The sequence below is a fragment of the Schistocerca cancellata genome, chromosome 4, assembly GCF_023864275.1.
Source record: "Schistocerca cancellata isolate TAMUIC-IGC-003103 chromosome 4, iqSchCanc2.1, whole genome shotgun sequence".
Classification (NCBI taxonomy): Eukaryota; Metazoa; Arthropoda; class Insecta; order Orthoptera; family Acrididae; genus Schistocerca; species Schistocerca cancellata.
In genome coordinates, this window is record NC_064629.1 from 799813825 (window position 1) to 799830003 (window position 16179).

Genomic DNA, 16179 nt, shown 5'->3' on the forward strand with positions numbered 1-16179 from the left:
GATGTGTTTTTAACATTGCAATTGAGGAATAGGAAACTAAGGTGAATTTAAAACTAAATTCAGTTCTTCATTGCCTATTGTATTTGGTAATTTTTAAACTTAGCGAATTATACATTTGACCATGCATCCTTTTACTGACAGATATAAATAAAATACTCACTTCTTAGAAAAAAAATCACAGACTACATGAAACTAAGGATATTAATGTAAGTTCCATTCTTCATATATTCTCATCATGAATACATACACAAAAATACATTACATTCAGTATACATTTTTATTACAAAATGATATAACTGCTGGAATTATTCATAGTAAAACTATGGATGTGTGATATATGCACTTCTCTCTTTTTCTCTGATACACACACACACACACACACACACACACACACACACACCACACACACACACATGCAGAGTATTCTGGAAAGTTTCGAGATGTGAAACACAAATCTAATGGATGAACCTACAAGTAGCTGCAGTTTATGACTTTTGTAATCTCAAATACTGTCACAAATATCATTAATGTGCCTATTCTTAGGCACGCAGAACCAATAAAAAAGAAAAAATGTGTATAGATAACAGTGGCAACTTCTCCCCTAATGGTTGTTTCTCACAGCTTTTATTGGATGGGAAAAAATATGTATTAAATATTCTGCAAAAATGATGTACAGTTAAAACTCATGTAAAACAGATGTTAATAATACATAATATTTGGGCACTGTAGAAAAACAGAAGAAAAAACATTATACTCATTAACAAATAGAAATTTCACAGTTTAGGCCCATAAGAATAGTTAATTTACAAGTCTGAAACTGTAAAACATAATAAATGTAATGACCATGGTACTTACAGTGTGAAATGTATATAATATTGCTGACTCAACTACGTGGTCTCTCAATGTAAAACTTGGTTGAAATCATTAGATTGTTGAAATCAGTACATAGCACAAAGTATCAACAGACAGAACGTACTGAGTGGTACTGCCAGGGCAAGAAGAATGAAATATGTAAATAAGATTATATAGAAACTGTCATTCATTTTTCTCTGAAGATTTTCACTAATATTTTTAGTGTTACTTGGTCACAGAAAATGCCACAATGAACTGTCTCACACATTTAATGCAAAGAAGAGACAAACAAATAACAATTAAAAACTTAACAGCACAATGTTTGTTATACCTGTCCATATCAATCAGTTAAGCCACCAAATCACAGAGAAAGAAGTTGCTGTAACTCTTAGCAAATGATAATGGCAGAGCTCAATACAATCTATTCAGTTTTTGGTAACAAAATAATTCATCAGGAAGAGTTATAAATGTATGGCAGCTATTGAAACGCAATAAAAAATTAAGTCATTGAGCAATAGTTAGCAGCAAAAGAAAGACTTTATAGTGTGTTCTACAATGGAGTAGTTGTATGTAATAGAAGATGTCTTGAAGTAATCATCTGAAAGAATGAAATTTGCATCAATTAGTCTTTTAAAAAGGTACAGAACTGCATATAATTATTGAATGTAATGGTATAGGTCATCTCTATATAGAATTTAAAAGAAATTCTATCATTTATCTTATATTTCAAGGAAATTATTATTAAATACTGCTTAGGTTTTACCAAATTGTGGTGGAAGTTTTACAGTAATGAAAAATGGGGCGGGGGGGGGGGGGGGGTGGGGGGGGGACCAGAGTTATTGGCACTGTAGGGAAAGACAATAAGTACCAGCTACAAAAAAAGTCATTTTTTTTTTTCTAAAGTGCATTATCAACACAAGTGCTTCGAGTTACAGCAGAATTAAATCTGAAGACACTGATCAATACCTTTACAAAAGTGAGACATTGTTAATGATAGTAAGAAATTCATATCTTTTTCCTTTCTTCACTTTACTTTAGAACATTTTTAAACTCTCTTGGACAATTCCCAGAACATGTTGTGAAATAAAAACTATCTTGTAACTAAAACAGAATGACTCTACCAATATATTGGTTAGATCACTCACTAAAAATGAATGATCTAATTGAAAAATGTGATGCAATAGTCTTCAAATAAATAAAAATACGAAATAAGAAAGAGGAATGACAGTGATGCAGCAAGACTTTCCTCCTTTAAAATAAGAAATGGATATTGTTGGAGATGAAATAGCAGGTCTCAGATATCACTGTAATACATATCATTGGAAAATTGGAAAAGATTTCTCATAGCATAGTGTGGCTGTATACAAAAGAAAATGATGAAAAGAAAAAAGAAAATTTGAGGAAATCTGGATTAATACACATAGTTAATGCCATTTTACCTAGGATAAGAGAAACCAAAAATTAATGTACAGTTATATGTAAATGAAAACAATGGCTCAACATCATTTTGAACACTTAACTGCACATGCTCTCAAGGGTTGTGAACTTTTTTACTGGCTACTGAAGACTACATTTTTCTAATAACTGAGAGCTACTGTTTGTAAGGCCATTTCACTGTGTGAGAAATAATGCTTACAAATGATTCACAGCTATCAAACATGCAGTATGATATGAAAACCTAATGGACACGAATTTTTATTATCTTTTCTCTTTTAGCGATTCTGCCAAATATATGAATTTCATCCAGTGCAAGCAGATTAATTGCTGTTCCCCAAAATGTTTTTAGAAAATATAGCATCATGTTCTTATTTTCATGATTATGAATGTGTATGTAAATCACATGAAGCATAACTGCCGTTATTGGCTTACATACATGTGAATCTCACAGGAGCAAGATTTATTTCAATTGACAGTGCACAAACGTTTGAAAATTATACGGACAACCTTTTCTTTTTCAGTTGAATCATGCAGTACTGAATAATGCAATGAGACAATTGTTTTCCTGATGGTGATGTATTTTAAGTCATTAAGTTCCTCTTTCATATTATACTACACACGTTCCAAATACAGTCTGAAAGTCATGAGGGTACTTTTCCCTCAGCTTCAACAGCATTCCCTAATTTAAAATTTTTAACTTAATTTTGATTTCTAAAATTTAAGTAATTTAAAAAGAGTGATGTAAACTGAAAGGACTTGATTAATGCTGAAGATGTGTGTATTGCACTTCTGCAGATACAGTGACAAATGATGTATGATTGAAACTCCAGAATACTTCTGTACATATTCTCAAAAATACAGGTAATTAAATAAAAGATTATAAAATAGGATTAAATAATCAAACAAAAATATTAATGTTTTGACTTTCAAACAAAACCATGTTTGGAAAATAAAGAGGAAAGAATAACAATTAAGCCAATCTCTGTGGTAAAGAAGATAAACATTTTTTTCCTTACACAGAATGAAATACTTAAAATATCTTTGTACAACAGACACTTTCTTTTTTAAGAATAATCATTTGGTTTTTCTCACATTTCAAATTATTACTTACATATTATCCATACCTATTCTTATTTCCTACATGCAGCCACAATTATTATAAAACAAACATAGTAGATACAGTGCAGACTAGGCATTTTATGAGTAACTGATGGAAACTCTGCACATCAATGTTGTATTTATATGGCACAGGTAAAAAAAATCTCATTTCCCAAAACACAATTATTATGGGCAAAATCAAAATATGGCTGATATTAGAAGAAAACATTTATGTTGGAATGCATCTACATTGAAGACTTAAGTTCACATGTTTTTCTTAATACTTGAGATTATAAATGTTGGTCAATTTTGACAGCCAATATGGAAAAAGGCACACAGCTAACGCTTGTTGTAAATGTTTACTGTGGTAAATTTCCAATGTAACTTCTTCTTTTATAAATCAACTCACTTTTTTAACAGATATAGATTTCAGATAAAATTCCTCTCATATTTCTGAAACAAACATTGTCAATGTGCTTATAGCCTATGTTGATTCCGATTCTAAATAGCTATATATATTTTGTTATTGATCAGCAGTAACCATGACTGCAATTTAACAGCCAATCAGGTATCACACACATGACAAGTCTCAAATTTTTATTCATGACCTCATGAAATTAAGCACTGCCTGAACATTTGTATGCTGGCGGGCCCCAAAAAATTAAAAAAAAAACATCTCTAATTTTTAATTTCAGACACTCTGAGTGCCAAACTATAAAAACGTTAAACAAATACTGTCTTCAAAACTGTATCTATCATCTATACATATAATACTAGAAAAATTATATCATATTTTGATAAAAGATTTTAAGGCACTAAAATTTGTGAATCAATATTTTTTCTTTCACTTTCACATTAATGCATATCTGAAAGAGAAAATTGGACTATAAAATTTAGAGTAAAACATCTATAAAACAGTTTTTGTACTATTAGATTTATCTTAGAAAATTTTTAATTCCAGTCAATATATTATTGTTATATTTTTGGAAGGTTGGCCAGCATTTTTAAAATGTGATCTCATATAATTTATCCATGCCACAGTATAAATGTTGTATGTTTACTTACAAGAATTTCTTTATGGAATAATCACATTTACCTATTCACAATACATATTCACATCTGAGCAACAAAAATATGACTAACATATGTGTACAATTACTGTATAATAAACATATTACATCTGGAATACGAGATTAATACATGGAACAAATATAAGCACTACAGAAGAGGGCCTGGAAAAGGGGGCATCTCGAATCTTGTAAGGCACAACTGCTACCTACCCAAAAACTCTACCAAACTAGATACAGTTTTGTTATATCTCAACACGTCTTTTCTAAAGGCACAAATTATTTATTAATACACTGTCATAATAATGTGTATATCATAATTATGTACCTAAATATAAGGCAAATACCACTTCAAATGAAATAACTGCTAATAATACTACATAATGGAAAATGAATTTGTTGTCTTTACAAAGTATTTCTGATCCCTAGATATACATAAATGAGCAATATTGCTCATTTTTACTATGACTAAACCATTCATTTATCAGTGGATTCAATTTCTTATTCACATTCTGTTGCCTTTTCCTGATGTCTTTTATTTAATACAGACTTATACACATTACACTTAAGATGTATACACCTATAAGTGGTGCTGTAGGAAAGCTTGTAAGCCATTTTCTTGTAACTCATGTCTCTGTTTTGGCATCAAAGCCACATTCATATCATAAATATTAATTGTACACTTTAGTTTGTGCTACACAAATGTTTGATTACAACACAGTCTCATTTCAAAAAAATAAATGTCTTAGAGCTATGATATGACTTCTGCTTACGAACTTAACACATCACAATAACTCATTCACTCATATCTCTCTCAACATGAAATATATACACTTGCAATGAATGCAGTAGATTTTCATAAATAATTAACAATCACTTTGATTTAATGCTTTCTGATACCCAGTCACACAAGTACTGTTACAATGGTAATGTCTTGGTGTTATCAAATATATAAATAAACATTACAAACTTAAAAATGTTTAGCACTGTATTTCATTATATACAAAAATCATTATGTTTCTCATGTTCAAACATAGAACAGTAATACTGGAGTCTTTTTGAAGCCACAGACAAAAAGGTAGTGGCTGTGACAGTACACATTACACAAAGTAAGTTGTCTTAAAACTCACTTGTAGTAATCACACTTATTGTGAATATCTCCCCTTTTGACTGGGATTTTATTCCTCACTGTAAATACTTACAGTATTTGAGTATATCAATCATATTTCCATTTATGATATATTGTATTTTTATAAATCACTAATTACACTTTCTCTTCCTTTAATAACATCACTGCCATCAATTGGGTATCCTGTTCTACCAGGATGGGCATACACTACAAAAATCATTAGAACTGTGTCACTATATCATTCCATGTGTCTGTATTTGTGGGCAGACATCTGCGACAATCCAAGAACAGCATACTGGCAACTCAGACAGTGATAGTGGGTTTGCTTTCCTGAATGTGCACATGATTCTATGCTGCACGGCTGCGAAGGGGTAAATTTCTCAAAGCCAGCTGCCATAATAGAGTCAAGTTTCTGGTGCTGACGTCTATGGGCCACTACTTTATTTGTGTCAGTACATACAAATTCACATTTCAGGCAATGAAAGTGTGATGCCTTATTCTGCATTGCACCTGCAAATGAACAAGATGCTCAGAGTCAATTTAACTTTCAAGGAAATACAAAAGATTATTTCACTAAACACAAACAGTTACTTTCCACATATTAAATGTTGTTATTATTGCATGAGACAGAATATTACTCAAATTCTAACATCAGCAGCAATGAGCCATCTAAAATTTATATATTAAGATGAAAAATGGAGAAAGTGCCCAGCATTTAGATTTAGAAGAGAGAAAGAGCAATGTAACAACCCCATCAGAAGAATAAGAATCTTGTAGGTGAAGCAACATCCTTAAACCCTTGAGGTATGGAACACATCAATTGATTCTTTACTTATACTACTCCAAAATGTACATTGTTTGAAGTAAGTTCTCAAGGAATGCAACAGTTCCTCAATCTCTTCATCCCTAATAACATGAATAGAAATGAGCATGTGGTCACCACAAATGAAACAACATGTGACCAGATATTTTTTGATAAGCAGTGGTAGATATATGAAATTGAGATTACAGGTAAAGTCCTTCTGATTAAACCTCTATAAAACTGATATAAGGGACATATCACTGAAGAACATCAAGTTTACACAGAAATACAAATATACAAGACCTGTCACACAAAACAATACAAGAAATTTTTACCATTGCTGGAACATGTAAACTGGAATATGGAGGGCTGCACTGATGTAAATGAGAACTCTTCTATAATTATAAATTTTCTTCTGACACACCCACACTTTAAACAAGAAAGGGGAAGGAACAACCCATCAACACATAATATAGGTTGCTCAGGATATACAACAATCATCAAATTCTATAATGATACTTAATAATATAGTGTTCAAAAATGAATAGTTAAAATAATATGACAAAGATTACAGGCACAATACAATTGCAAGAAAGGAAAGGATGGGAAAAGAGTGACCTCACTGAACAATGTATACATCTATGTTTATACTCTTCAAGCTACTGAGAAGTAGATAGCAGAGGGTACATCCCATTGTACCAGTTATTAGGGTTTTAGTCTGTTGCATTCACATGTGGAACATCAGAAGATTGATTACTGAAAGGCCTCTGTGCACACTATAATTAGTCTTATCTTATCTTTGTGATCCCTACAGATAAATGTTTATATGTGATAAAGACTGCCTTTTAAATGCCATATATAAAAAAATAAATAAATAAATTTAGGGGGTTGTAGTGTATTCTTCGATTTTTCACTTACAGCTGATTGTAGAAACTTTCTAAGTAGGTTTTTGTGGGATAGTTTATGTCTATCTTCAAGCATCTGCCAGTTCAGTATCCCATTAAGCCTATTTGATAGACATCACACACACTTGCAATATTCCAGTATAGGTTGCACTAGTGTTTTGTATGCAGTCTCCTTTGTAGATTGATTGCATTTCCTAGCATTCTACTAATGAACCACATGCTACCACCTGCTTACCTATGTCTGAGACATGATCACACCATTTCGTATCCCTACTAACTGTTACACTTGGATAGTTGTATGAGTTGAGCAATTCCACCTGTGACGCACTGAAATTATATTTATAGTACAGAATTTTTTTTTTTTTCATTTTGTTAAGTGCACAGTTTTAAATTTCTGTGATTATGTAGATTTTCCTAGAGTAACAAACATTGTTACTCTTCACAAGTATGCAGCCAGATTCCATCGTCTTGATGACACAACATGTTAATTGTCCAACTGGTTGCCATTTTCAGGTGAGACTGCAGGTGCACAATGAAGTTGTAACTGAGGTAACATCAGATATGGTGGCTCCTTTATACCCCAGCAACAGGCTGCTGTGCATGCATGAGAAGTGGAAGTTCTGCCCTCTGCAAAGTGAAGAAATCAAGCACCACCGGCTGCAGAAACTAACACAAGCAATGAATAGCAAATTCAGATGCAGTCGGTTGAAAATCAAACTGGTGTTGTTTTATATCTAATAAAATAGGATTCCACTCCAATAATAATGTCATCATTGGCCAAAACTAGACACCTTTGTCGATCAATCAAAAATTATTTGGGGTTAACAAATCCTGGAGTATATAAAATTTCCTGTCAGAGAAAAGCTTATGTTTTACAGAATGTTAATATGGTTCATGACTCACATGTGAAACTTCCCTATCACACACGTTTGCTCCAGCCAGAGAAATGTGCCGTTTCTGAGCATTGTCTCAATGAAGAGCATAATATGTCGTTTAAAGAGGTGCAAAATATTTCTCTGGCTTCTTATTACTGGGATTGTGTACTTCAGGAATCCATCAAAATACTTTTAGATATACAACAACAACAATCTGATTTTTGACTGACTGCATCTTAATTTGCTATCTTTTGCTTTTGTTTGTTTCTACTGCTAGCGACACTGCACTTCTTTGCTTCGCAGAGGGTAGCACTTCCGCTTCTTGTGCACGCACAGTGGCCTGTTTCCACGGTATAAAGCAGCTTCCATAATCTGATGTTACCTCAGCTGCAGCATGGTTGTGCACCTGCAATCTCACCTGAAGATGGAGACTAGTTGGACCATCAAAATATCATGTCGCCAAGGAAATGAAATCCAGCTGCATACTCATGAAGAGCAACAATGCAATGAGCTCTTTATTTTCAAAATGTAATGAATGCTATCTATAGGATCTCTCAAATTGATTCCATATTTCTATATTTCCAGAATGCTTTTGACACTGTTCCTCACAAGAGACTGCTAAACAAATTGCATTATATGGCGTATCATTTCAGTTGTGCATCTGGATTCATTATTTCCCATCAGGAAAGTCACAATACATAGTAACAGATGGAAAGTCATTGAGTAAAACACAAGTGATATCTGGCATTCCCCAAGGAAGTATTATAAGCCCTCTGTTCCTAATTTATATAAATGATTTAGGAGACTGTCTGAGCAGCCCTTTAAGATTGTTTGTATATGATGCTATCATTTACCATCTAATAACATAATCAGATGGCTAAAACCAATTGCAGAACAACTTAGATACGAAATCTGTATGGTGCAAAAAGTGGCTTGACTCTAGTTAATGAAAAATGTGAGACCATTCACATGAGTATTAAAAGAAACCCATTAAATTTCAGTTACACAACAAATCTCATAAATCTGAAGGCTGTCAATTCTACTAAATATCTAGGAATTACAATTACTGGAATGATCACACACATAATGTAGTGAGGAAGGCAAACCAAATACTGTGTTTTATTGGCAGAATACTTAGACAATGGAACAGGTACTGCTGTGTGGCATGGGATCCTTACCTGATAGGACTGACAGAGAACATTGAAAAAACCCAATGAAGGGCAGCTTTTTTTTCTGCTATTGTGAAAAGGGGCGTAGGGGGTCACATACATGATAAGTGAGTTGATGTGGCAATCATTAAAACAATGGAATTTGTCATTGCAGTGAGATCTTTTCACAACATTTCCATCACCAACTTTTGCCTATGAATGCAAAAATATTTTATTGCCATCAACGTACACAGAGAAATATTATCATTATAATAAAATAAGAGAAATCAGAACTTGTACAGTAAGATTTAAGAGTTTCATTTTTCCCATACATTGTTAGAGAATAGAAAAGTAGAGAAATAGTCTGTAGCACCCTCTGCCAGGCACTTGTGTGTGAACTACAGATTAGTCATGTCGGTGTAGATGTGCATAACTATTCAGTAGTAAACAGATGTTTGTGATTTACAGTTACTGTAAAATAATAACGAATACAGTGTGTCACACTAGTTTTCTCTTTTAACTGGAGTTTATAATGTTTTATTTATCATAAATTAACACTATTTTTGAATTTGTTAGTGACCACAAGCTCAAAAATTTTCAGAGGAACAGTAAATTTTATACCAAGTTTTTGTGCTGTCATAACAGATACTGCATTTGGGGTGTTAATCATTACAGTTCTGAAAGGCTACTGGTAATACCTGTAGCATATGAGACCCCTAAATTGAAAAAGAATCAATAAGGTTAGCTTAAAGTTATTTGTTTGCTGTTACACAAAATATTGCACTGGCCACAATGCAGCCCTACTATATGTGCTGTTTTTGGGCTCTGGACGAGCTAGTTGTTGTTCATAAGCAGCTGGAATTTGAACTGATTACTGTCACACAATTCAAAGCTGCTATGAATCGGTGTACTGGTAGTGTTACTAAGAGGTCATGTAGCAGAAACAGCCAAGACACTTCAAGAATTATCCTCTCCTGTGAATATTGTATCTTCTACATGAAGTCCAGGATCTATCATTACTCATCCACTTGATTGTGAGTGGCATGTCAGTGGTAGGTCTAGATGCCCTGTACAGCAGAGACACGGACCTGGGAGAACTCATGATGTTATCCCGATCCCCCTTAACTAGCAAGTTTGAGTTGCTGTCTTGAACTAAAATTGAAATTGTGACAGTGAGACTCAGTTCACCTATTGGGAAATATGCTGTGTCGTGTCAAAGGGAGACAAATGCAAAAGGGCAGGGTCTATTAATCATCTGCAATTCTAATGTACAGTGAATAATGGTACCCATAATGGAAATAGCAGCAACATATGGACTCAGTGTGTATGCCTAGTGGTCTCATTCAACATGCTGAACAGGCTATTCCAGCAGTCATCAAGGGAACAGAGTGGAGCCCACTGCAGATTGTAGCATACGTTGGAACACATGATGCCATCATCTGGACTCCAAAGTCAACTTCTGTTATTCCAGCGACTGGCAGAGAAGGTTGAGAAAACCAGGCTTGAATCTACAGTACTGACCACAAAAGAGATCGCTGCTCCCTTGTTCTGAGTCAAGTGGAAGGGCACAAGTTTTGTTTTATTGGCACAATGTATGCTGTGTAATTACATTATGTACAGAATATAGACTGCAGTGTCTGTTCATTTGCCAATAAATTACTTCATTTATATCTATTTACTATCCTTCTTTCTGATCTGGGCTTTGGACTGGAACTGACAAAGTTAAAAACAGCTTTTCATATTGTCTTTTCTATTTTTGCATTTCTTGCTTTTTTTTAAAAAATAGTTTGTTCAGAAGTGTCAATTAATTTGAACTGTCAGGTTTGGTTCCCAATGATTAGTAAAGCTTCTCTGCATGATAGGTCTTCAAATAGGGAACAACACATAATGGTACTTTGCAAGTTTTGTATTAGTATCCAGTTTTGTGGTGCACTTTCTGTTTCATGGAAAACAAAAACAGCATATTTTTATTTAAATGTTCATTCACAATACCATCTCTCAAATGCCTCCCTGTAAACTGTAGACAATTCCTTTACCAGCTTTTCTCCATTCTGTTGCATATTCTTCTACAACATCCCTCAAAAGAGATAGGCCAAACACTACAAGTGCCATTTCTGCACAGTAAATGACCAGTGAGGAGCATGAGCATTTGAAATGCACAAATCCAGAACATGAAAAAATATTTCTTATATCATTTCATAGTCTTACGTGCTGATCTTGGTGAGTTCAGCACCTTGTCACAACAGTCAACTGTACCCATATTCAAGTTGTAATCTACAATACATTGGAGTTAATAGATTTTTTCACCAGTATTTCTGTAAGTCCTATCTGTTTTAACCATTTGTGTAGTGTTTCATGAAGTCACCACTCACACTTATCTTTTATCACACAACTTGATAGGAAATAATTTTTTTAGGCTAACTTTAACTTTGTTTCTCCTTGTTCCAGTTTCCTTAGCTGTATTTGGCATGCTGCAACTATTCTTACGAACAGTGCCACATGCAGCTATTCCATGGTTGGCAAGCCCGAGGAAAAGGCCTGGTCTGGCATACCAATTGTCCACATACAGATTATGTCCCTGTTCTACATACGGTCTCAACAGCACACATTATGCACCACTTTTTCCTAAACAGTCAAACACAAGTTCTGATGTAGTGCCTGTATATACAATGAAAATAAAATGTCATTATTCTGAATCTACTTCACTTGGATCAAATGACTTGCTTAAAAGATCATTGAGCCTTGGTTAAAAGATCATTGAGCTTTGAACTACAAGGGACTATCACTACTACAAAGCTTCTGATGTGGTCTAATGTACTGTGCAACATCGTATGGTCTCTGTTGACAATATTCCTAATTTTATACAAACTGTCACCTGTAGTACTCACAGCATTGCCACCAATGTGTAACATTCTCAATAGCAAAATAAAACAGTCTCAGCACATTATTTCACTGAAAACTGGAGTGTGTAAAAGTATATCTCTGGATCAATTTTTAACTTGAGCCATTAGAAGACAAATAGCAATAAAAGTTCCTAGTAGCTTTCCACTTTGATGGTTGAGAATCCACAGATTTTCAAGTATTTGCCCTGGTGTACACATAAAATTGATTCATTTCATCTGCTACAAACTGAAACATGTTTTCTTGAAGAAATATTGTAAAAAAATGACAGAATGCTTTAACTAGTTAACATTTGTGCTCCGAAGCTAACTCATGAAACATATGTTTAATGGCTGGAAATTGGTTTGGTTCTAAGGAAAATTTTCAGCGTGGTATGCTCTTTTCTTAAGTGTTTCACTATCGCTTTCTGAATCTTCGTATTCCGAATGTCTTCCAACTGCATCTTTCGTAAGAATGTCAAACTAGTGTGCTGTACTAGCTGATGCACAGGGCTGAGAACTACTACTTTGTGTTTCCCTTGAAGACTCATCACTGCTACCGACACAAGAATATTGAAACTCGCTGTCACTTCTAATGAGTATCTCCAGGATTGTTCTATCTGTGTAACCACTGTAAGGAGACATTTCTGTCATAGAAGAGAAGAATGCGAAAGTAATACTGATGAAAACACACAAAGCAAAGTCAAAATCAGCAATAATGTAAGCAGTAGCAGACACAGACACACACTTGAACTATGCAGACAGAACTCTGGAAAGCTCTGGAAGAACAATGTGGAAATTCAGCTCTGTGTGACAACATATCTAGAGACCACACTTGAACTCATCTGTAGCAGTGAGATGGCTGACAGAATTGGGCACATAAACATATCAACAGCACTTCAAGAAAACCCAGAGGTCTTGCTCAAACTTGTCCACAGCAACTTGGGAGTGGCAGAGTATGATGAGTTAACACGTTGACAGCAGTCAAAGGATTAAAAAATATATATTTCTTGCCAATGAGTATAATTGTGTCACTTTACTGAGGGTCCACCTGCAGTGAGGATGACAAATTCAGCTGCTGTATAGGCTATTGACACTCCTTCCACAACACAACTTCAACAATGACTCTCTACTACATGAGCAACAATTTCACTGACCCAAAAATCTTCACACTCTGACCTCAATAATTGAACTTTGTACCTACATGTGACCTGTGTCAGTTCACCATGAACAACCTTGAGTAAGGGGTTGTTGATCCCTTACATACTGTAATACAGAAATTATATTGCAAGCACATTACTCATTCACACATAGTTTACTGACATATGCAACTGTGTTCTGGAGTACCTAATGTAAACATGTTAGAACAATCAAAAAAGCTCCAGGAGAAATCTGTGTGACTCATAATAAAGATTAGTCAAACAGAATCAGCTTGGAAATTTTTCAACTTAAAATCGTGACACTTTAGCATAAGGATAGCCTTGTTTCACTGAAGTCCCTTGTTGTTGTTTATGTTGTTGTGGTCTTCAGTCCAGAGACTGGTCTGATGCAACTCTGCAGGCTACTCTATCCTGTTGCAAGCTTCTTCATCTCCAAGTAACTACTGCAACCTACATCCTTCTGAATCTGCTTAGTGTATTCATCTATTTTTACCCTCCACACTTCCTCCAACACTAAATTGGTGATCCCCTGATGCCTCAAATGTGTCCTGCCAACTGATCCCTTCTTCCGGTCAAGTTGTGCCACAAATTCCTCTTCTCCCCATTTCTATTCAGTACCTCCTCAGTATTTACGTAAACTACCCATCTAATCTTCAGTGTTCTTCTGTAGCATCACATTTCAAAAGCTTCTATTCTTTTCTTGTCCAAATTATTTATCATCCATGTTTCACTTCCATTTATGGCTACACTCCATACAAATCCTTTCTGAAAAGACTTCCTGACACTTAAATCTATTCTCGATGTTACCAAATTTCTCTTCTTCCAAAACACTTTCCTTGCCATAGCCAATCTACATTCTATATCCTCTCTACTTTGACTATCATCAGTTATTTTGCTGCCCAAATAGAAACTCATCTACTACTGCAAGTGTCTCATTTCCTAATGTGATTCCCTCAGCATCACCTGGTTTAATTCAACTACATTCCATTATCCTCATTTTGCTTTTGTTGATGTTCAACTAATCTCCTCCTTTCAAGACACTGTCCATTCCATTCCACTGCTCTTCCAGGTCCTTTGCTGTCTGACAGAATTACAATGTCATCAGCTAACCTCAAAGTTTTTATTTCTTCTCCATGGATTTTAATTCCTATTCCATATTTTACTTTTATTTCCTGTGCCTTGTACAGGAATTTAAAAAAAAGTTATGGCACTTTCAGGAAATATTCGTTATACAAAGAAGAAAATATTTTGTATGGACATACATCTGGAAACACTTTATTTCCATGTCAAGAGCTCAGTTTATACAATTCTTCAACTCATTAATCATGGGAAACACACACGAAAAAAAGCATCAGCCCTGTATGAAACACTTTCCTAAATTAAAGGTTCAAAACGCCCTCTGTTAGCAAAGATACATGCATCAACTGACTCTCACGTTGAATCCCTTACGCACTGATCTATCACTGAAGAATTATGTATTGTTTCACAGCCTTCCACAATATGAACATGAAGACACAGTGCATCATGTACCTGGATTCCACACACAAGAGCTTTCAAATGCCCCACATATAAAAGTCTAGTGTGTTTTGGGCAGGAGAGCATGGAAGCCAAGGAACTGATAGACCTCTACCTATCCAACTTAGCAGGCTATGAACATTAACACTGAAATGAGTAGCAGCTCCACTGTGCATGAAGTACACATTTTGTTGCACTTGTAAAGACACATGTTCTAGCAGAATATGCGGAGTATTCTAAGAAGACATGGCAAGTTTCTCTGTTGAGCTTGGGTGGAAGAACATGAGGTCCAAACAAACAATCACCAACAATGTCAGTCCACATGATTACAGAAACTCTTTGTTGATGGAATGACTGCACAACCTTGTGAGGATTCTCAACAGCTTAGACTTTGAAAATTTACGATCTGATCATGATGAAACGAAGCCTCATTCATGAACAGCACATTTGCACTAAAGGTAGGATTGACACAGTGTTGAATGAACCATTTGCAGAAGTGTACTCATGCAGGGAAATAGTAGGCTTAAATATCTCATGCTCCCTAAGACAACAATCAGTTTCTTCAAACATCCTCTTGTTGGGGCACCGTGATCTGGAAATCTTTCCTGATACAAACATTGAGTGCCATGGTCATTACCATCTGCTAATCTGTAAGAAAATGGGCATCTGTCAACTCTGCATTTGAGTACACTTCCATTGCACTGTACTGGAAACCAAACCACAATGAACAATAGAAGATTGATACTAGATGCTTGCACAGTCCATGATGAACACTAAACTGTTGACGCTACGTGTTCGATGCTAGTAGAGCAATGAGGTTAGTCACTTGTCAACACAAGCAGTGAAGTGAGTCACATGTCAATATTACCTTCATTTCATTTGAACAACAAACATTGGTGGTGAACACCAGGATTACAACTTACTGCAAACTCCACCTAAACATAAAGAAGAGGGCATTTTGAACAATTCATGTAGGAAAATGTTTGATGTAGTGCCGGCACATTCCATTTCTCTGTGTTTCCCATCATTAATGTGATTATGAAAAGAACTACAAAATGGGCTCTAACATGGAAATAAAATTTTTCTGGACCCAGGTCTATATTACACATTTTCTACCTCCATGTGTGAGGAATGTTTCCTGAAACATGGCAATATCTTTTTGTTACACCCTGTATAAAACACACCCTTTAAACAATGCTTTGGCCTAAAAAATCAAACAAACAGGACAGTTTTGTGCATTGAGAAAAGAATTAAAGAATTTACTGATAGAAAATAGTTACTACAGAACTGATAAATGTATAAATAATCAGTA

General features: G+C 34.7%; 1 protein-coding gene across 1 annotated transcript in view; it reads right to left on the reverse strand.

Annotated features, from left to right (window-relative positions):
* Positions 1–400: 400 nt before the first annotated feature.
* The window catches only part of LOC126184437 (zinc finger protein castor homolog 1), an 82169-nt gene continuing 66390 nt past the window's right edge, over positions 401–16179 (reverse strand). The window contains exon 22 of the mRNA XM_049926829.1: positions 401–6093. Within this exon, the coding sequence (XP_049782786.1) occupies positions 5822–6093 (272 nt within the window). The 3' untranslated portion in view covers positions 401–5821. The remainder of the gene's footprint in view (positions 6094–16179) is intronic.